Source organism: Zea mays, chromosome 7 (genome assembly GCF_902167145.1).
Source record: "Zea mays cultivar B73 chromosome 7, Zm-B73-REFERENCE-NAM-5.0, whole genome shotgun sequence".
NCBI classification, from domain to species: Eukaryota; Viridiplantae; Streptophyta; class Magnoliopsida; order Poales; family Poaceae; genus Zea; species Zea mays.
Window position 1 is genome coordinate 165,781,837 of NC_050102.1, and position 22,650 is coordinate 165,804,486.

Consider the following 22,650-nt stretch of genomic DNA (forward strand, 5'->3'; position numbering starts at 1 on the left):
ATCAATTCATCTCCTTACTGTTTTTCATTCTGCAAATTATATATGTTCATACCTGCTGTTTTATTTATAGTCGTAAATTTATTCAATCTGTTTTGTCGTATTATATCATAACATGTCTGATGCCTGATCATACTAGTAATATGATAAATCTGTTTGTCTTAATTTTACAGTCATGCTGTTTATGTTGCTATCTGTTTATTTTCAGTTGTTCCATAATAATACATGTTCCATGTTTATATGCTTATTATATTTATATGATTCATATGTTTCATGTTCTCTTGATCCATATTGTTATGGATATATTTGAGATAATGATTTCTATGATTAAACATATTTTATATGTCATCATCATAATGTTAATTTATGGAATTAAAATAATACGGAAAATGCCTATATTTCTAACACTATCTTGTCTAACCTAGCTGATATTTGCACAACTTCTCTGTCTCTTCTCATATAGCTCTCTTCATCGTCATCTATCTTTGTGGCCGCTTCCGTTAAACCTGAATCTTGTTTGCGATGTTAGTACTGTGATATCTACTGACCCATGTACGCAGCAAGGGTCGATTGGATGCTGATTTCAGCTCCCATATAAAAGAAAGCAAGACAGTTATGAAAAACTGTCATGCTTTGTTAAAATGATATTAAGTTCAGACCAATCTGTTATTCAAAGATCTACTTTTACATATACAGATCATAAAACCAGAAATTTCGGCTTCCCTGCTCCAACTATAATATAATAATATAATATAATAACCGAAGCACTTGTCAGTATGTTAATCTTGTCCTTTCTTCCTTGCCGGCCACTTTGGAGTTTGGACGAGTAGTTTTGCGCCTTTACGTCATCCGTTTGCTTCCAAGTCGCAGCTTTTCCGGCGCGCTTTCCGACTTTCCGTAGTCAAAACGCTGTGAACCTGTGAATGTGATGTTCCACATGTCAGCAAGAATCCTATTATTATTTTTTACACACACGTGGTTGTGGTCCCAGCTCCCAAACCATACTAGTATCTCCCTGCCGATCAAAGATTAGAATGGGTCTCTGCACTCGCCAGCAGCTGATCCAGCCATCCAGGGACATGTCAGCAACGATGCTGACAGCATGTAGAGCTAGCTGTACATGGTCCGATGGTCGTATCGGATACCTTCAATTGTGGGCATTGTGCCATATAATTTCAGCGGAACTGCTCTTCGATCAGTCAGAAAGAAAAAAACTTTTCCCACCAAAATACACCGTCCGTGATTCAGTTTCTAGCCTCTCTTTGCATTTCCTGAACATTTGCAGCTTTTGTCCTACTGAACTGGAGGAAGAAAAATATACAGATTGGTACACAAGAACGTCGCAGCATTATATGCTCACAAAACTGTAGAATTCAGTTCAGTTCAGTTCAGTTCAGCTCAGCGTGCCTTTTCGCTTTCCATCGGTTCTTGTCCCCACCCAAAAGAGGAGCTGTAAGCGAAGCCTTGAGTCCTGAGAAATGCAGCCAGTGCGATTGGAAGCGGAATCTTCGGCGCAAGATGAACCAAATGCTGCTAGGCGCTTGATCGCGACCAGACCACACATCAGACTCCAAAAAGGACAGGGAGACTTCGCGGTACAAGTCGAGAACGGCCCCGCAGAAGATGCCACCCAGGAGGCGAAGCCCAAGCAAGTTGCCCAAAGCGTTTTGTTCTGGTCCCTCGAGGGCATCGCACCATCGTGAACGCGACTTGATCAGATGTCGCAAAAAGGTAACAGTGGTTCTCTCTTGCTGGGCTCAAAGCATTTATACACTAGTAACTTTGTATAGCATGTGAATGGTTGGATCATATTGGTTATGATGATTAAAAAAAAAGATACGAGTCAACTTTAGAAATGATTTATTGATTGCATGATCTGCTAGCTTGCATAATAAATATACACCTGGGGAGAACAAGTTAAGTTCGGTCACCACCCTTTGCCTATGAGCCACAGCCAATCAGAAACGGCGCCAACAAATATGCCTGCCAAGAGGAAAAGCACCAGCAGGTTCCCCAGAGCATTCTGTTCTGGCCCCTGCAGCGGAACACATCGGCAATGTAGATAAACCCGACCCGAGCAAGCAAACTCTGCTGCAAAACAACAACGGCGGCGGTTTCAAAATGTCCCACACCAACCTTGTAGCCTTTCGGCGCCTCGGTGAGGACGGAGACGGTGAGATGGCCGTTGCTCAGTCCAAGGAGCGACGTTAACATGATCATCCAGCCCTGGTCACCGTACTTTGCCGTGAAGTAGAACGCCGGGACGAGCAGGAACCTAGAGATGGCTGCGGTTAGTAGCCCCGTCCTGGATGTCAGCTTCATTTGCTCGACCAGAGGCAGGTATCTTCCGATCAGGTCCGACACGTTAAAGCTCGCGATCAACACAAGCACGTACCTGAATTGTGAAACGGAAGCAATAATGGCTCACCTAGACGACATATTCAAGTACTCAGCTTGATAAATAAATAAATATAAACAAAGTAGGATTGCTACCAAGAACCCAAGCTGTGCGATCCAGTGTCTTCCGCCAAAAACCCTGGGAAAATCGACAGTGTCAGGACATAGACCAGGAACATGTCCAGAGCGTAGTCCATGTTCTCATGCAGCAACTGCTTGTTGTTCAACCGTTCGACCACACCATCTTCCTCAGCCTGACCAATCGACGACAACTCACCATCACGAGGTTGCATTTTCATCTGAAACAAGATTTTTCTGTCAGTCGTGTCGTGTGGGTACCAATGGATTCGGCAGGCTTTTGATGCCTCCAGCAGCAAGGTCAGCGGTGACTGTCTGAGACCCCTCAGAGGCAGCTTTTGAACGGTAGAATTTCACGATTGGCAACTTCGGGAACACCAGAGCATAAAGTAGAACGCATAGAAGCTCAAAGAAGCACGAGATCGAAGAGAACAGCACTGCAATCAGTTTAGTCTCATCCACAGGTGTCAGTAACGGCAGGTTTTATTATAGATAAACCATGAGGTAAATGCAAATCTGATTGTTTGTTTGCCACATACTAGCTCCTTTCCGCAGGCCATCTCTGGAATTCTCAAACACCGCTTTTGTGAAGAACCTTAACGCCGCGGTTATTGCACCTGATGCAGCAACGCCGCCAAAGAAGGACTGAAAATCCAGATCCAAAACATACCGAACAGCGCGGTAGTAAGTTTACATCAAACAAATTATGTACAAATGTTTCCTGTAATTCGCTGTTGCGACGGTGATTATATAAAACGGCACCTGGACGAATTCTGGGCACATCAGGGACAGATCACCAGTCATTCCGCCTTGAACATGACCGTCTGCTATGCCAAAAGCAGCAGCAATGGTACAGATACCAACGAATGGGGCGATTCCACCACTTCCTGAAGACAAAACATCCAGCTATGTCCGGGCAAGAACAAATAAGTGAAGACCATGCATGTGTAATGTGTTTGTAGGCAGTAATTAGCAGGCTTACGATGATCACTCCAAATGAGCTCAAGAAGAACAACGTGTATCCTGCCAGGTTGCGCACCCTAGTATTGACCTTGGCCTCGTGATATGTGAATATGGCGGTTGTGGCGAGAACAAAGGGCTGATAGGTGAGAGTAATAATCCTTGTTGGATGGTACTTCTGCATCCAGAAGGCACCAAATCAGTAAACGTGTGCCTTTGTAACAGCAAATTAAAGGTACATGGATGGATGGAAATAATAGTCACGTCGACATTTTCATACCGGGAAGAGGTACACGTAGTAATCTTCAATAGTAAGCATCCCATTGAACCCAAATAGACATCCATTTCCAAGAAGCCAGCAGATGAAAATGCCCCAATACTTTCCCTGCAATCAGCAGTTCAGCACCCTGCCCTTCAGCCACCAATATTTAGCTTATGAAAAATACGAAAACCTCTCTTCAGTAAGTGCAACAAGTGTAAACCTGAGTTTTAGCAACTCCAATTTGTGCATCATCGTTGTCCATGGTCTGGTCCTTCAAATCAAGAAGAAGAAAAAAAAGGAGCAGAAAGTGGCAAGAGTTAAACGGGTGGTACCAGAGCTGCATACAGCATACCATTTGTACTGAGCAAGAAATTAGATTGTGTGGTTTGGGAAACTGAAAGTACTTACAGGGAGAACGCTGTATGATGAAGAGCCTGCCATGGAGCCAAAGGGAAACACCAAAGGAACAAACAGAAGAAGAGATGAAACTAGGAGGGGGAGCAAAAATAAAAGAAAGAAAGGTCACTTTCTGTGGAAGGTTATGTGATCTAAGAAGTTGCTGTTTACACGCCTAAGATCACGTGGAAATATTATATTCTCCTGGACTCACGTGTTACCACCACGAGCTGGGATCGCAGTCACTGAACAGGGCCAGGAAAGCATTCAATGTTGCTAATTAAAGATACATGGTAACGTGTACCCTGACCTGTTCAGCAAGAAGTGCAAGTTGCATTTCTTTCTTCTGTGATGATGGTGCATATCTGAACAGACTCTCTGGTCTCCTATTCCCTTTAAGCATGTAATCAGTCTTTTTGAATCAGGTGGCCTTACTAATCTCACACCGTGTAGCTTCCATTGACATCTGTAGAATGTAAGGGAAGCTCAATCTGAAACTAAAAGTACATGTAATTGAGCTTCTATTGCCAAGCATCGGACACAAGGTTTTTTTTTTTCCGAAAAGGCGGCAAGAGAGTTGCCGCAATTCATTAATAAGAGGGAGAAGCAAAAACACTAATTACAGGGTCCCCTAACCACCACGAGCACGACTACAACAACCCATGAAAAGGTAAGAAAAAACGCACACAACAAAAGGGACTCTTTAAACAAAGCTAAAGAGAACCACCATGCAACAATAAGAGACCCTCTAAACAAAGCTAGAGTGAGCCGACCTGTATTGCAAGACATCCTCTCTGATGAGATGAGCAACGGTGATATGATCTTTCCCGGAATTTTGAAAAATTCTTCTATTCCTTTCTTTCTAAATATTACACCAAAAATAGACCACTAGCCCATCGAAAATCCTTCGTCTTGGTTTATCAATTGTGAGCCTACATCTTCTCCACCATGTATGTAAATGACCATCATGATTTAGATTCTCTAGGAAGCTGAGATCGGTCCATTGTAACAAAATCCGCCAAATGCTTTTTGAGTAGCTTCAATCCTTGCACAGGTGACTTGGAGTTTCTAGTTCTATGTAACATAGAGAGCAAATAGGGTTGTGGTCCCATCCCCTCTTTTGCAGATTGTTTGTTGTGAGGATCTTTTCATGAAGGAGCGTCCATGCGAAAAACGACATTTAGGCTCGGCTTTTGCTTTCCATATGGCTTTAATTTTAATTCTAGACATGTTTCCCTCAAACTGAGCTTGGTAGGCGCTACAGGTGGAGTATTCGCTGAAAGGATCACGATGCCCAAGAGGGAGGGTGAATTGGGCTTTTCTAAAAATCAACACTAAATAAAACCTAAGCAAGAGCCCAACTTCACCCCAACAACTAGCACTAAGAGAATAATACTAGAAATACAATAATGTTAATACAATACTTCAAATACTTGCTAAACAAATACACAATGTAAAATGCATGAATTAAGTGCGGAATGTAAAGCAAGGTTTAGAAGACTCCTCCAATTTTTTTCGAGGTATCGAAGAGTCGGCACTCTCCACTAGTCCTCGTTGGAGCACCCGCACAAGGGTATCGCTCCCTCTTGGTCCTCGCAAGAACCAAGTGCTCACTACGAGATGATCCTTTGCCACTCCGGCGCGGTGGATCCCTCACGACCGCTTACAAACTTGAGTCGGGTCACCAACAAGATCTCCACAGTGATCATCGAGCTCCCAATGCCACCAAGCCGTCTAGGTGATGCCGATCACCAAGAGTAACAAGTCGTAGACTTTCGCTTGACCAAGAGAAGCCTAATGCAAGTGGTGTGTGCTCTAGGTGGCTCTCGCTAGCGCTAATGAGGTCCAAATGCGGGATTAAGATTCTCTAATCACCTCACTAGGCTTTTGGTGCTTGCAATGTTCTACCAATGTGCAGGAATAAATGTGGGCAGCAAGACATTGAATATGGTGGGTGGAGGGGGGTATATATAGCCCTCACCCACCAACTAGCCGTTACCATCAATGTTCTGCGCATGGGCGCACCGGACAGTCTGGTGTGTCACCGGTGCGCCAACGGTGCGCCAACGGTCGACTCCAACGGCTAGTTCTGACAGCTAGCCGTTGGGCAGATGGCACACCGGACGGTCCGGTGCGCTGTCCGGTGCGCCACTATAATTCAACTCGTGAACCTTGCGCTCTCGGGTTTCTGCGTGGGGAAACCCTTCCCCGGGCCATCCTGGCCCCACCTGACAGAGGGCGCACCGGACAGTCCGGTGCCCCAAAGCCAGAAACCCTAACTTCTATTTTCTGCTGTTTTTCAAATCGGTTTTCGTTCTAACTTGTGAGTATATTCTAGAGTGTCACCTAGCACTATATGTGAGTGTGAATATGCACCAACACTACACTAGAACTCTCTTGGTCAAACTACTCATCGACAACCCCTCTTTATAGTACGGCTAAAACAAAATAAAAGACCTAACTATATCACGAGTGTCCGCAACTCCTTGACACTCGGACTATGTAGAGCTTCACTTTTTGTTTCGTCGTTTTAGTCGTCGCTTCGAGTTCTTATCTCTGGGATTGTTTTCATCGTTGTCGTACTTCTACCTGTAATGTGACCTAACTTACCATTTGCCTCTGCAAAACACATGTTAGTCACATATAACATTACGTTGTCATTAATCACTAAAACCAACCAGGGACCTAGATGCTTTCATTCGCCATTGGCCGTCCAGCGCCAAAGAATTTGATCTTCACTAGAAGCATCTATTTTAATGTCATTGATGGCTTCCCAGAGAGCCATAAATTCTTGAATTTCAGTACCTTCTTGTACTGGCCAGATGTTGGTGATCCATTCAGGGGCGGATTCAGGCCTCTGGCCACTAGGGCCCAGGCCCTACTCTTGGGCCGACTAACTGTGTAATAGCAACCCCAAAAAATGTGAATAGTAACCATAAACAACCTAGTTCGGTTTAGGGTTTGGCTATCGTGAGCCGGCAAGCAAGTAGGAAGCAGCCTACCCAGCAGCGCAGCCGAGCGGAGCATCAGCAGCGAGCGGGCAATCTGGCGGCTGGGAAACAGGGAAAGCAACAAGCAAGCAAGGCTGCAACTGCAAGGCAGCAAGCCAGCAAACAACTGCGCGTCCGCGCAGACTGCGCGCACCAGAGGCAACGATTGGATTTGGAGCCTACCCAGTAGCGATTGGATTTGCCGATTTGGAGCTGCGCCGCACAGGAGGCCAGCCGGCTGGGCAAGGCAAGCAACACATGTTTTTTAAGGCCGCAAGGCAAGCAACACAGTCAACAAACCGGGCAGCGACGCAGCGCAGGAAGCAGGCAAGCAGGAGCAGCAAGCAAGTAGCGCAGCAAGCACCAAGCAGGTTTGTTGACTGTTGTTGTCGTTTGACACCGAGAAAAACATTTTGTGTTTTTGTCTAGAAGTTTCATAATTCATAGTGATTTGTGTTACAATTACAGTGTACAATATGAAGAGAGTTCGAACAATTGCATCATTTTATCAAGTCGCGTCAAATCAAGAATCGAATGAAATCATTCAAAACGTACAAATTTGGACTAATTTGGATGAAAATGAAAACAATCAAGAATCACTAGATGTTGGGACTGCACAAAATAATACGAAATCAATAGATAGTGAGATTGTTGGTGATCCTGGACTTCGAAAACCAATTGAAGAGTTAGATGTGAACATTCGAGATGTTGTTAGAAGAGAGTATTTATTGTTAGGCCCTTGTCAACCAAAAGGTCACATATTTCCCAAGAAGCGAATAGGAGATAGACAAAGAAGTTTTCAGGAATCATGGTTCAAAAAGCATGAATGGTTGGAATACAGTGTTGCTAAAGATGCGGCCTTTTGCTTTTATTGTTTCCTTTTCAAGCAACCAAGAAGGGAAAACTTTGGTGTTGAAAGCTACACTGGTGCGACAGGGTACAACAATTGGAAGAATGCGATTAAGTCATTTGATGTACATGTGGGTAACATTGATAGTGCTCATAATAAGGCTAGAAGATGTTTTGATGATTTTAAAAATCAAAGACAGAGTGTGTCACATGTAATGTCACAAGTGAGTAGGAAACAAGAAGAAGAATATTTGGGACGTCTTATTATTGTCTTAGGTGTTATCAGATTTCTTCTATTGCAAGGTCTGGCTTTTCGTGGTCATGATGAGTGTAATAGCCAAATAATAGAGGCAACTTCTTAGAAATGTTTGAATGGTACAAAATGAAGGATTCAAGTGCTAAGAAATTGTTTGATAGCACTCCTAAAAATTGTATGTTGACTTCACTGGAGATTCAAAAGCAAATTTGTGAGGCTTGTGCAGAAGAGACCAAAAAAGTCATCTTAGCTGAAATTAGGGATAAGAAATTTGCTATAATCATCGATGAGGCCCAAGACACATCTATCAAGGAACAAATGGCTTTGATTTTGAGGTAAGTTATTGTTGTAATTATTAAATTTTTATAAACAGTGTTGGTAATTTATACTGATTTACTTTCCCATGTAGATTTGTCAACAATCAAGGCCAGGTGATTGAGAGATTTCTTGGAATTGAACATGTTACAGATACAAGCTCATCTTCACTTAAACAAGCTTTAGATGGTATGCTCTCTAAACATAGCCTCTCTATAAAAAAACTTACGTGGGCATGGATATGATGGAGCATCAAATATGAGAGGGGAATTCCATGGGTTACAGAGAAGGATATTGGATGAGAACACCTATGCCTTTTATATTCATTGTTTTGCCCATCAATTACAATTGGTAGTTGTGTCTGTGGCCAAGTGTTGCTCTTCAGTTATGGATTTCTTCAACTATATCAATTTGATTGTCAATGTAGTTAATGTTTCTTGTAAGAGACATGATCAACTTGCCCAAGGTCACCATGATAATCTTGTTCAAAGGCTAGAGAATGGTGACATGTTAAGGGGGAGAGGGAGAAACCAAACAACTAATTTAACAAGAGCTAGGGATACTAGATGGGGGTCACATCATAAAACCTTGTGTCGTCTTCAACTCATGTGGAGTGCTGTCTTAGAGGTGTTAGAGAATGTATGTCAAGATGCCACTAATCTAGCATAAAGAACCACATCGACAGGTTTATTAGAGAAAATGGAGAGCTTTGAGTTTGTTCTTGTGTTACACCTCATGATCAAAGTTTTGGGTAAGACTAATGACCTGTCACAATGCTTGCAAAAGAAAGATCAAAATATTATTCGTGCCATAGGATTGGTTGGTGTCACATTGCAAAAATTAAATGAGATAAGACACCATGGTTGGGATGCTATTTTTGAAGAGGCCAAGGATTTTTGTCTCAAGCATAATATTGGTGTCCCGGATATGTCAGCGGAAATAGTTAGAAGAGGATGTTCTAGAGGCCGTAGAGGACAGTTGGTTACTTATTATGAGCATCTTCATCATGAAATATTCAATGTGGTGTTGGATCAAGTTATAGTTGAGTTTAACAATCGTTTTGCTGAAAGGTCTACTCAACTCTTGAGATGTGTTGCTTGTCTTGATCCCAGTAATTCTTTTGCCAACTATGATGAAGATAAGCTTGTTGAACTTGCACAAATTTATGTTGATGACTTCACAGAATATGATTGTATAGTTCTTAGAGACCAACTTGATACATTCATTACCGAAGGAAGAGAAGATTCAAGTTTCCTATCATGTTGTGATCTTGGTAATCTTGCTATGAAGATGGTTAAGACAGATAGACATACTGTATTCCCATTGGTTTATCGTCTAATTGAATTGGCTTTGATTTTGCCTGTTGCAACTGCAACTGTAGAAAGAGCATTTTCAGCCATGAAAATCATCAAGACAGATTTGCGAAATAAGATGGGTGATGAATGGATGAGTCATTGTATGATTTGCTATATCGAGAGGGATATATTTGCAAGTATTGAAGATCGTCAAATTATAGAGCATTATCAAGCCATGAGAACACGAAGGGGGCAAATACCAAAGACAAGTAAGAGTGGTACATTTAGTTCGAACAATTTTATACTTTGTAGTTTGTTTTCTTTGATTACTTATGTAATAATGTAATGTCATTCAATTTTAGGAAATATTTCTATTGTTGATGAAAGCAACCTATGTAATTGATGAATTGGTCATTGAGACAAAGATCTATCATTTTCTTAATTAGGTAACCACTTGTTTTAGTCAATTTTACATTATTTTAGAATTGTTGTGTTCATATGAATCTTATATGTGTCATTATCTATGCATTTTTATGGTTTAAATTTTTTAGCCGATACAAATATTTTTTTAGTGTTATCTCCGGCCCTACCGTTAGAAGTATCCTGGCTCCGCCACTGGATCCATCTATTCTCCTCAAGTCCCCTTTTGATCATGATGTTCTTGTGGCTTTTTTAAAAAAGGGATGGAGCAATATGACTAGCTGCCCTCCCACCGATCCAACTGGATTTCCAAAACAACGCCTTATTGTCATTGCCTACTGTGGTCACCGTGGATGCATGAAATAAGTCATGATCCTTTTTATCACAGGGGATGTTCATACCACCAGGCCATGTCACTATTCCTCCAGCTGTACCACATCCAGCACAGGCGAAGAGCCCATGCGAAACGCTCTAAATCTAAGATCCCAAGGTCTCCCAGTGACTTGGGCCTCACTGTGACTTTCCAATTGACTAGACAATGGCCTCCACTCAAACTTTCAGGGTCATCTCCATTCCACAGAAAACTTCAACGAATACGATCAATCCTTTGAATGACCCATTTTTGAGTTGGGAACACCGTCAAGTGGTAGATAGGTTGAGATGACAGAACAATCTTAACTAGCGTTTCTCTGCCAGCTTTTGATAAAAGCTTTCACTTCCAACTGGCAAGCCTAGCTCCAATTTTATCAATCAGGGGCTGCACCTCAACCCGTCGAAGTTTTTAGGTGTGTAATGGTAGTCCTAAGTATTTTCCAGGAAGGACGAAATCCTCCTAGGAAGGTGCTGAATTAAGGAGTTGACCATAGATGATTGGCAACAAATTGGGAAAATTTCCGTTTTTGCTAGGTTAAACTTGAGGCCTGAGCAATTAGTAAAGACTGTCAAGAGTTGTTGCAAATGTTGCAATTCCGTAGAGTCCGAATTGGCAAAAATTACAGCATCATCAGCATAGAGTGAACAACGCAACCGGGCAGCTTTGGGAAGAACTGGCTTCAAGAGACCTACAGTTGCTGGTTTCTCAATCAATTTCTGAAGAGGATCAATAGACAAGATGAAGAGCATAGGAGAAAGTGGGTCGCCTTGCCGTAGGCCCCGGACATGTTTAAATTTTTTGCTTGGACGCCCGTTCACAAGCACTCTAGAAGTTGATGAGGCCAAGATGGCCGCAACCCAGTCCCTCCACTTTTGACCAAAACCCAAGGTCTTCAAGACATCAAGTAGGTAGGGCCAGCTCAGAGAATCAAAAGCTTTTGATATATCCTGTTTTATAAAAAGAGATGCCCTCTTGTTCTTATAAAGACTGCGAATAATATTTTACACAAATAGAAAATTATCGTGAATGCAACGTTTCTTAATAAAAGCATTTTGTGAGAGGGACACTATCTTATCGAGCATTGGGGCCAGGCGGTCAGCCATCGCCTTTGTAATAATTTTAGCCAAACTGTTAATCAGGCTTATTGGCTGAAACTCACTGAATTCCTGGGCACCCTCTTTCTTTAGAAGAGAACATATCTCATACACATGAAAGTTTAGTGCACATGGTGCACATATTAAATCATCACCACTCATCATAGATCTAATGTCTCTAGTTTTTGATATATTTTGCTAAGAACATCTTCCGACATGGTGGGGTGTAGTGGAGGAAGGTATTATTTGTAAATTGCAATAATCAACCAGAGACGTTAGATCTAAAATGGATAGTGATAATTTAATATGTGCATCAAATACGCTAAGCTTTCACGTGCACCAGATATGTTCTCTCTTTGGAAGGCAACAACATGTAGAACATGGCCGGGACCTCATAGCTGCCGCAACCGCAAATTCGCAATGCAATGTCGTTGTACAACAAAAGAAGGAAAACTATGGCATCTGAAAATTCCAAGAGCAACACGTAATAGCTAAGATTACCCAGAGGTCAGAACACACCGTTTGCTTGCCGTAGTCGTCCGAGCGATCGCTCGCAGGCCCAGGTCCCCCACCGCATTCCGTGGGGCGCGCACGCCTCTCTTGTCGTGGGCTTATTGGGTGCCTCCATACGTAGTCTCTGCCACAGTTTTGCGCGCGTACGACCGTCGATGAGATGGAGGCAGCAGCCATCAGCCAGCGGGCGGCGCCGCGTAGACCTGACACCGACTCGAGGAGGGGGGGGGGGGGGTTCAAAAGAAAACATGTGGGCCATAGGCCGCAGCAGGTTTATCGCCTCCCAGGTCGGAGCTCAAAGGCCATCGACCCAGGCTCAACTAGGGTGACAATAGGCTCTCAATTTTACACTGTAAGATTCAAGGATTGGTTCAGATTAGGATTAGGCTCTCAATTTTAACTAAAATTTATTTAAGATCCTACTATTTTGTGAAGAAGAATTTAAATCATGGTCCATTACCACCTCTAGGTCCAACTGGGACCACATGAGGAAACACCAATCACGACTGCATGAGCGAACAGTAAGCCGGCATACTGGCGTGCTGGATGACAACAGTCTCCACCATGACTGTGTGGCGTTTTCATAAGCTGTAGCTACTGATCACTTCGATGGCCCTGAAGAAAAAAACATTGTCAATTCTGAAGTACCTCGAGATCTTACTATAGGGTATCATGTTTGAAATATTGATGTGTGATGGTTGTCTAGTTGGTGACTTGGTGTCCCTAGGAAGTAAAAAATATAGCAGAGATAGAGGTATTAATGTTGAATTCCCTATTAAATTTGGACACCCTAATCAAGCCAAAAGTTTAAGTAGGGGTCTAAAACCTGAGTAGAGGACTGTCGGAGAGTAAATCTCCGGCCGGGTGGCGGAGTGCACCCGCCCTAAATCCTGAGATGAGGAGGGTGTCGGGGACCATAATTAGGGGTACCCCCAAGACTCCTAAATCTCAGCTGGTAACCCCCATCAGCACAAAGTTGCAAAGGCCTGATGGGCACGATTAAGGTCAAGGCTCAGTCCACTCAAGGGACACGATCTCGCCTCACCCGAGCCCGGCCTCGGGCAAAGGCAGCCGACCCAGGAGGATTCACGTCTCGCCCGAGGGTCCCCTCAAGCAACGGACGCACCTTCGACTCCCCCGAGGCCCAGCTCGGGCAGGCTTCGCGGAGAAGCAACCTTGGCCAGATCGCCACACCAACCGACCGTATCGCAGGAGCATTTAATGCAAGGATCGACTGACACCTTATCCTGACGTGCGCTCCTCAATCGACAGGGCCGAAGTGACCGCAGTCACTTCGCCGCTCCACTGACCGACCTGACAGGAAAACAGCACCACCTGCCCTGCTCCGACTGTTGTGCCACTCAACAGAGTGAGGCTGACAACAGCTAAGTCCAGCCTCGGGCGCCATAGGAAGCTCAGCCTCGCTCGACCCAGGGCTCGGACTCAACCTCGACCTCGGAAGACGGACTCCGCCTCGCCCGACCCAGGGCTCGGACTCTACCTCGACCTCGGACGACGGTCTCTGCCTCGCCCGACCCCAGGGCTCGGACTCGACCTCGACCTCGGAGGAGCCTCCGCCTCGCCCGACCTCGGGCTCGGACCTGCCATGTCACAGGGGGGGGCATCATTACCCTACCCCTAGCTAGCTCAAGCTACGGGGAACAAGACTGGCGTCCCATCTGGCTCGCCCCGGTAAACAAGTAATGATGGCACCCCGCGTGCTCCATGACGACGGCAGCTCTCAGCCCCTTACGAAAGCAAGGAGACGTCAGCAAGGATCCGACAGCTGTACTTCCACAAGGTTCAAGCACTCCTCCGACGGCCACGACACCACATGAACAGGGCGCCAAAACCTCTCCGATTGCCACGACGGCATATACTTAGGGCTCTAGCTCCTCTCTGCTAGACACGTTAGCACATTGCTACACCCCCATTGTACACTGGGCCCTCTCCTTACGACTATAAAAGGAAGGTCCAGGGCTCTCGTACAAGGGGGTTGGCCGCGCGGGAGAACGGGCTGGCGGAAAGTCTCTCTCTCACTCTCCCTCGCGGACGCTTGTAACCCCCTACTGCAAGCGCACCCAACCTGGGCGCAGGACAACACGGAGGCCGCGAGTTTCCCCTTTGCTGTTTCTCCCCCCTTTGTGTTCCGTCTCGCGCCGACCCATCTGGGCTGGGACACGTAGCGACAATTCACTCGTCGGTCCAGGGACCCCCCGGGGTCGAAACGCCGACAGTTGGCGCGCCAGGTAGGGGTCTGCTGCGTGTTGACGAACAGCTTCCCGTCAAGCTCCAGATGGGTAGTCTCTAGCAACCTCTCCAACCCAGAATGATGCTTCGTTTTGGGAGTCTTGAGTTCATGTCCCTCGACGGCAGCTACGACATGATACTCCTTCCTCCGTCGCGCGACAACGACAATGGCGACCGTCTGTCCGCCCACCAGCGGTGGAATCGACGACGTCTTCCCCACGTGACGGAAGAGCAACATCCGGGTCTGTCCCATCACCTTCCCCGCCGACGGAGGAGGAGGCGGGGCAGGCATGGCCAAGCAGGAGGCGGCACCTCGTCGGCTGTCGAGCGAGTCGACGACGCCGGCGCCCCAGCGGGGGATACGTCGGGCGTTGACCTCGCGTCTGAGACGAAGACGAGCATCGTCTCCCCACAACACGCCAACCCCAAGCAGACGGATGACGCCAGCACGCTCGCGAAGGACTTGCTTGGCGTCAGCCTCGTACCTGAGACAACGGTGCAGTCCGTCCCTGACGCGACTTCGTCACCACCCGTCGATCAAGAGGTATCGTCCGTTTCCCATCCCATGCCTTTTGAATTCAGCTGCGACCCACCAAGCAACCCCGCTTCGGTGGACGCTTTCATAAAGGCATGTCCAAACCCTCCGGGGTATCATATGCGGTCACCCTAGGACCGACTGATGGCCGTCTCGACCTATGGGCCTCTGGGTTCCGAGGAAGATGACGAGCCCGACTCTGGTTGGGATTTCTCCAGGCTCGATAACCCTAGTGCCATGCGGGACTTCATGACTGCATGTGACTACTGCCTCTCCGATTGCTCCGATAGCAGCCACAGCCTCGGTGACGAGGACTGTGGCCCAAGTCGTGAATGCTTTCACGTCGATCTAGGGGGTCTCGACGAAGGCAACCATCTTGGTATGCCGGAGGACGGTGATCCCCCTAGGCCTGCCCCTCGCGTTGACATCCTTCGGGAGCTAGCTGTGGTCCCAGTCCCTGCGGGGGGTCAGGACGCACAACTCGAGCAAATCCGCGAGGTACAGGCCAGGCTCGACGAGGAAGCAGGACAACTTGTGCAGCTTCGGCAAAATATCGGGCAGGAGTGGCCAGGCCGAGCACCGGCCGAAGAAGCGCATCACCTGGACCAGGACGTCCAGCCCTGCATCGCCGATGATGCCAGGGCGAGGCTACCCCCGGCTTCCAGTGGGGTCGGCCAGAACCTGGCTGCAGCAGCGATACTACTCCGAGCGATGCCGGAACCATCCACCACCGAGGGGCGGCGTATCCAGGGAGAGCTCAAGAATCTCCTGGAAGATGCCACGGTCCGATGGGCCGAGAGCTCTGCCTCTCGAAGGCAAGGCTACCCCCCGAAGCATCGCGCCGCAACTTCCCGGTTCATATGGGAAGCCTCGGTCCACACCGGGCGAACGCGAAACTCAGCGCCTGCGGCCCCGGGTCGCCTCGGCAACGAGCACCACCGCCGCGACCGTCGAGCCCACCTCGACGAGAAGGTGCGCCGAGGCTACCACCCCAGGTGTGGGGGACGCTACGACAGCGGGGAGGATCAGAGCCCCTCGCCCGAACCACCCGGTCCGCGAGCTTTCAGCCGGGCCATACGACGGGCGCTGTTCCCGACCCGGTTCCGAACCCCGACTACAATCACGAAGTACTCAGGGGAGTCGAAGCCAGAACTGTGGCTCGCGGACTACCGGCTGGCCTGCCAGCTGGGTGGAACGGACGATGACAACCTCATCATCCGCAACCTTCCCCTGTTCCTCTCCGACGCCGCCCGAGCCTGGCTGGAGCATCTGCCTCCTGCGTAGATCTCCAACTGGGACGACTTGGTCAAAGCCTTCGCCGGCAACTTCCAGGGCAGATACGTGCGCCCTGGGAACTCCTGGGATCTCCGAAGCTGCCGCCAGCAGTCGGGAGAGTCCCTGCGGGACTACATCCGGCGATTTTCGAAGCAGCGCACCGAGCTGCCCAACATCACCGACTCAGATGTCATCGGCGCGTTCCTCGCCGGCACCACTTGCCTTGACCTGGTGAGCAAGCTGGGTCGCAAGACTCCCACCAGGGCGAGCGAGCTGATGGACATCACCACCAAGTTTACCTCTGGTCAGGAGGCGGTCGAGGCCATCTTCCAAAAGGACAAGCAGCCTCAGGGGCGCCAGCCGGAAGACGTCCTCGAGGCGTCCGCTCAGCGCGGCGCGAGGAAGAAGGGCAAGAAGAAGTCGCAAGCAAAACACGATGCCGCCGACGCGGACCTTGTCGCCGCCGCCGAGCACAGGAACCCTCGGAAGCCTCCCGGAGGCGCCAATCTATTCAACAAGATGCTCAAGGAGTTGTGCCCCTATCATCAGGGTCCCGTCAAGCACACCCTTGAGGAGTGCGTCATGCTTCGGCGCCACTTCCGCAGGGCTGGGCCACCGACGAAAGGTGACCGAGCCCACAACAACGACAAGAAGGAGGATCACAAGGTAGAGGAGTTCCCCGAGGTCCACGACTGCTTCATGATCTACGGTGGGCAAGTGGCGAATGCCTCGGCTCGGCACCGCAAGCAAGAGCGCCGGGAGGTCTACTCGGTAAAGGTGGCGGCGCCAGTCTACCTAGACTGGTCCGACAAGCCCATCACCTTCGACCAGGGCGACCACCCCGACCGCGTGCCGAGCTTAGGAAAGTGCCCGCTCGTTGTCGATCCCGTCATCGGCAACATCAGGCTCACCAAGGTCCTCATGGACGGAGGTAGCAGCCTCAACATCATCTACACCGAGACCCTCGGGCTCCTGCAGATCGATCTGTCCTCGATTCGGGCCGGCGCGGCGCCCTTTCACGGGATCATCCCCGGGAAACGCGTCCAACCCCTCGGACAACTCGATCTGCCCGTCTGCTTCGGGACTCCCTCCAACTTCCGAAGGGAAACCCTCACGTTCGAGGTGGTCGGGTTCCGAGGAACCTACCACGTAGTGCTGGGGAGGCCATGCTACGCCAAGTTCATGGTCGTCCCCAACTACACCTAGCTCAAGCTCAAGATGCTGGGCCCCAACGGGGTCATCACCGTCGGCTCCACGTACCGACACGCGTACGAATGCAACGTGGAGTGCGTGGAGTACGCCGAGGCCCTCGCTGAATCCGAGGCCCTCATCGCCGACCTAGAGAGCCTCTCCAAGGAGGCGCCGGATGCGAAGCGCCACGCCGGCAACTTCGAGCCAGCTGAGACGGTTAAGTCCGTCCCTCTCGACCCCAGCAACGACGCTTCCAAGCAGATCCGGATCGGCTCTGAGCTCGACCCCAAATAGGAAGCAGTGCTCGTCGACTTTCTCTGCGTGAACGCCGAAGTTTTTGCGTGGAGTCCCTCGGACATGCCTAGCATACCGAGGGATGTCGTCGAGCACTCGCTGGATATCCGAGCTGGAGCCCGACCCGTGAAGCAGCCTCTGCGCCGATTCGACGAAGAAAAGCATAGAGCCATAGGCGAGGAGATCCACAAGCTGATGGCTGCAGGGTTCATCAAAGAGGTATTCCATCCCGAATGGCTTGCCAACCCTGTGCTTGTGAGAAAGAAAGGAGGGAAATGGCGATGTGTGTAGACTACACTGGTCTAAACAAAGCATGTCCGAAGGTTCCCTACCCTCTGCGTCGCATCGATCAAATCGTGGATTCCACTGCTGGGTGCGAAACCCTATCTTTCCTTGATGCCTACTCAGGGTATCACCAAATCAGGATGAAAGAGTCTGACCAGCTCGCGACTTCTTTCATCACGCCCTTTGGCATGTACTGCTACGTTACTATGCCATTTGGTTTGAGGAATGCGGGTGCGACATACCAAAGGTGCATGAACCACGTGTTCGGAGAACACATTGGTTGAACGGTCGAGGCTTACGTCGATGACATCGTAGTCAAGGCGAGGAAAGCCACCGACCTCCTTTCCGACCTTGAAACGACATTCCGGTGTCTCAAGGCGAAAGTCGTAAAACTCAATCCTGAGAAGTGTGTCTTCGGAGTCCCCCGAGGCATGCTCCTGGGGTTTATCGTCTCCGAGCAGAGCATCGAGGCCAACCCAGAGAAAATCGCGGCCATCACCAACATGGGGCCCATCAAGGACTTGAAAGGAGTACAGAGGGTCATGGGATGCCTTGCGGCTCTGAGCCGTTTCATCTCACGCCTCGGCGAAAGAGGCCTACCTCTGTATCGCCTCTTGAGGAAGACCGAGCGCTTTACTTGGACCCCCGAGGTCGAGGAAGCCCTCGGGGACCTAAAGGCGCTCCTTACAAGTGCGCCCATCCTGGTGCCCCCCGCTGCCGGAGAAGCCCTCTTGATCTACGTCGCCGCTACCACTCAGGTGGTCAGCGCCGCGATCGTGGTCGAGAGACGAGAAGAGGGGCACGCATTGCCCGTCCAGAGGTCGGTCTACTTCATCAGTGAGGTACTGTCCGAGACCAAAATCCGCTACCCGCAAATTCAGAAGCTACTGTACGCGGTAATTCTAACACGGCGAAAGTTGCGACACTACTTCGAGTCTCATCCGGTGACTGTGGTGTCATCCTTCCCCCTGGGGGAGATCATCCAGTGCCGAGAGGCCTCGGGTAGGATTGCAAAGTGGGTGGTGGAGATCATGGGCGAGACTATCTCGTTCGCCCCTCGGAAGGCCATCAAGTCCCAAGTCTTGGCGGACTTTGTGGCTGAATGGGTCGACACCCAGCTTCCAGCAGCTCCGATCCAACCGGAACTCTGGACCATGTTTTTCGACGGGTCGTTGATGAAAACAGGAGCGGGCGCGGGCCTGCACTTCATCTCACCCCTCGGGAAGCACCTCCGCTATGTGTTGCGCCTCCATTTCCCGGCGTCCAATAATGTGGCCGAGTACGAGGCTCTGGTTAACGGGTTGCGCATCGCCATCGAGCTAGGGGTCCGATGCCTCGACGCTCATGGCGACTCGTAGCTTGTCATCGACCAAGTCATGAAGAACTCCCACTGCCGCGACCCGAAGATGGAAGCCTACTGCGATGAGGTTCGGCGCCTGGAGGACAAGTTCTTCGGGCTCGAGCTCAACCACATCGCCTGACGATACAACGAGACTGCGGACGAGCTGGCTAAGATAGCCTCGGGGCGGACAACGGTTCCCCCAGACGTCTTCTCCCGAGACCTACATCAACCCTCAGTCAAGACCGACGACACGCCCGAGCCCGAGAAGGTCTCAGCCCTGCCCGAGGCGCCCTCGGCTCAGCCTGAGGCGCCCTCGGCTCAGCCCGAGGCGCCCTCGGCTCGGCCCGAGGCACCCTCGGCCCCCGAGGGTGAGGCACTGCGTGTCGAGGAAGAGCGGAAGGGGTCCCGCCTAATCGAGACTGGTAGACCCTGTACCTGCAATATCTCCACCGAGGAGAGCTACCCCTCGACCGAGCTGAAGCTCGGCGACTGGTGCGGCGCGCCAAGTCGTTCGTCTTGCTGGGTGACGGGAAGGAGCTCTACCACCGCAGCCCCTCAGGCATCCTCCAGCGATGCATATCCATCACCAAAGGTCAGGAGTTATTACAAGAAATACACTCGGGGGCTTGCGGTCACCACGCAGCACCTTGGGCCCTCGTTGGAAACGCATTCCGGCAGGGTTTCTACTGGCCAACCGCGGTGGCCGACGCCACTAGGATTGTACGCACCTGCCAAGGGTGTCAATTCTATGCAAAGCAGACCCACCTGCCCGCTCAGGCTCTGCAAACAATACCCATCACCTGTCCGTTTTCTGTGTGGGGTCTGGACCTTGTCGGTCCCTTGCAGAAGGCACCCGGGGGCTACACGCATCTGCTGGTCGCTATCGACAAATTCTCCAAGTGGATCGAGGTCCGACCCCTAAACAGCATCAGGTCCGAACAGGCGGTGGCGTTCTTCACCAACATCATCCATCGCTTTGGGGTCTCGAACTCCATCATCACCGACAACGGCACCTAGTTCACCGGCATAAAGTTCCTGGACTTCTGCGAGGATCACCACATCCGGGTGGACTGGGCCGCCGTAGCTCACCCCATGACGAATGGGCAAGTAGAGCGTGACAACGGCATGATTCTACGAGGACTCAAGTCGCGGATCTACAACGACCTCAACAAGTTCGGCAGACGATGGATGAAGGAACTCCCCTCGGTGGTCTGGAGTCTGAGGACAACGCCGAGCCGAGCCACGGGCTTCACGCTGTTCTTTCTAGTCTATGGGGGCCGAGGCCATCTTGCCCACAGACTTAGAATACGGTTCCCCGAAGACGAGGGCGTACGACGACCGAAGCAATCGAACCAACTGAGAAGACTCACTGGACCAGCTGGAAGAGGCTCGGAACATGGCCTTACTACACTCGGCGCGGTATCAGCAGTCCCTGCGACGCTACCACGCCCGAGGGGTTCGGTCCCGAGACCTCTAGGTGGGCGACTTGGTGCTTCGGCTACGACAAGACGCCCGAGGGCGCCACAAGCTCACGCCTCCCTGGGAAGGGCCATTCATCATCGCCAAGATTTTGAAGCCCGGAACATACAAGCTGGCCAACAGTCAAGGCGAGGTCTACAGCAACGCTTGGAACATCCGACAGCTACGTCGCTTCTACCCTTAAGATGTTTTCAAGTCGTTCATACACCTCGTTTACATACGCCAACAAAGTCTAACCATCAAGGAAGGGTCAGCCTTGCCTCGGCAAAGCCTGACCCTCCCTCGGGGGCTAGAAGGGGGGCACCCCCTCTGCGTCAAAATTTTCCTCGGAAAAAGTCTTTCTGCGAGAACGTCTTTCGTGCTTCTCGACTACTTCGAAAGTGGGATCCTGAAAACGACGGAGTACACGTAAGCAAGCAAGGCCGATCGAGCCGAGGGACTCCTACGCCTCTGGGATACGGATACCTCACTCATCACCTTCTGCGATAAGTAACTCACGCTCGGATAAGCGATTCCACTGACCGAACAAGTCTTAATGCTCAAAAACTTTTCTGCCGAAACGATTTTTTGTGCCTTCTCGACTATATCGATAACAGGATCCTACGGACGAGTAAGAGTACACGTAAGCGGCAAGGCCGACCGAGCTGAGGGACTCCTACGCCTCCGGAATACGGATACCTCACTCATCACCTTCCGTGAAAAGTAACTCTCGCTCGGACAAACAATTCTGTTACCGACAAATAAGTCCTGATACTCGAAACAAGGGGAAAAGAAATGCAGCTTTACAACACGACGACGGTATGTTTGGGCCTCGGCGGCCGCAAAAAACATACGCACACTACAAGATAAACTGTTCCTGCAAGATCAGACATCAGTGGGGGAGCAGCAGCACCCTCGGCGTCGACTCCACCTTCGGCAGAATCCGACCCGACCTCGGACGGCAACACGGTTGGAGGATCTCCACCTCGAAGGAACCTATCGGCACCACGCCTGGGCCATCGCCGCTAGGGTCTCCTCTGGGAACCCGACCCGAGCAGACGGCTCAACCGCCGCTCTGTAGCCTCAGCCAGCTGTCCCTCGAGGACATCAGCCCGGCTCATGGCCTCGGCAACCCGACTCCGGCATCGGTCCCGCCAGTGGACGGCCCGGCCAGGCTCCGACCGACGAAGCTTCTTTTTGAGCCAACTCTGCCTCTGTCCGTGCTGGCACCGCTGCCTTCGGCTCCGGCTCATCGCAGAGCGGCCGAGGGTTCCTTTAACTAAGCTAGAGAAGCCTCGGGCGGCAAGGCCGACCGAGCCGAGGGACTCCTACGCCTCCGGGATATGGATACCTCACTCGTCACCTTCACACGAGGCAACTCACACTTGGTTAAGCGGTTCAGTTAGCCGATAGGCGAGCCCTAGTGCTCGAAATGAGGAAAAAACATGGTATTACACCAAAAATACATCAATGTTCAGGCCCCGACAGCCATAATGAACAGACACCGGCACTCAAGGTGCCATTACAAACGGAACTCCGGTTCCGCCCCCGCGGGTATGAATAACCTCCACATCGGAGAGCCTGTGGGGCGACAAACTCCTGGTGATTCGCCAGCGACCTCTGCAGCAGTAGCGATGGTCCCAGGACGGACGCTGCCGCCGGAAGGCTCTTGTTCTCGTCCCCACTCAAGGGACGAGAACCAGACATTAAAGCCAAAGAGCCGGAGGACGGTCCATGGGTAGCGCTGACGGGCTCGTCGGCGGAGAAGCTTTCTCCAGCTGCCACCACGTAAGCACCGACGGCGGCGCCCACCTGACCGCCAACA

The 22,650-nt window shown here is 50.0% G+C and overlaps 1 protein-coding gene across 7 annotated transcripts; it reads right to left on the reverse strand.

The window, feature by feature from the left end:
* Window positions 1-644: 644 nt before the first annotated feature.
* On the reverse strand, window positions 645-4,722 carry LOC103633285 (equilibrative nucleotide transporter 3). Of its 7 annotated transcripts, XM_008654993.3 has the most exons (11): window positions 4,103-4,722; window positions 3,915-3,965; window positions 3,713-3,817; window positions 3,455-3,610; window positions 3,235-3,378; window positions 3,012-3,117; window positions 2,734-2,909; window positions 2,491-2,648; window positions 2,134-2,392; window positions 1,901-2,032; window positions 645-914 (listed from the first exon to the last, which is right to left on the reverse strand). In XM_008654993.3, exons 1-10 carry the CDS (start codon window positions 4,133-4,135, stop codon window positions 1,925-1,927), a joined length of 1,296 nt encoding a protein of 431 aa, XP_008653215.1. In that variant the 5' UTR covers window positions 4,136-4,722; the 3' UTR covers window positions 645-914; window positions 1,901-1,924. The 7 variants fall into 7 exon arrangements, 5 of the variants coding, with proteins under 5 accessions (XP_008653215.1, XP_008653214.1, XP_020396907.1 ...); XM_008654992.3 differs by lacking the exon at window positions 645-914 and having other exon boundaries at window positions 1,195-2,032; XM_020541318.3 differs by lacking the exon at window positions 645-914 and having other exon boundaries at window positions 1,195-2,032; window positions 3,915-3,959; window positions 4,103-4,212.
* Between the last annotated feature and the right edge of the window lie 17,928 nt (window positions 4,723-22,650).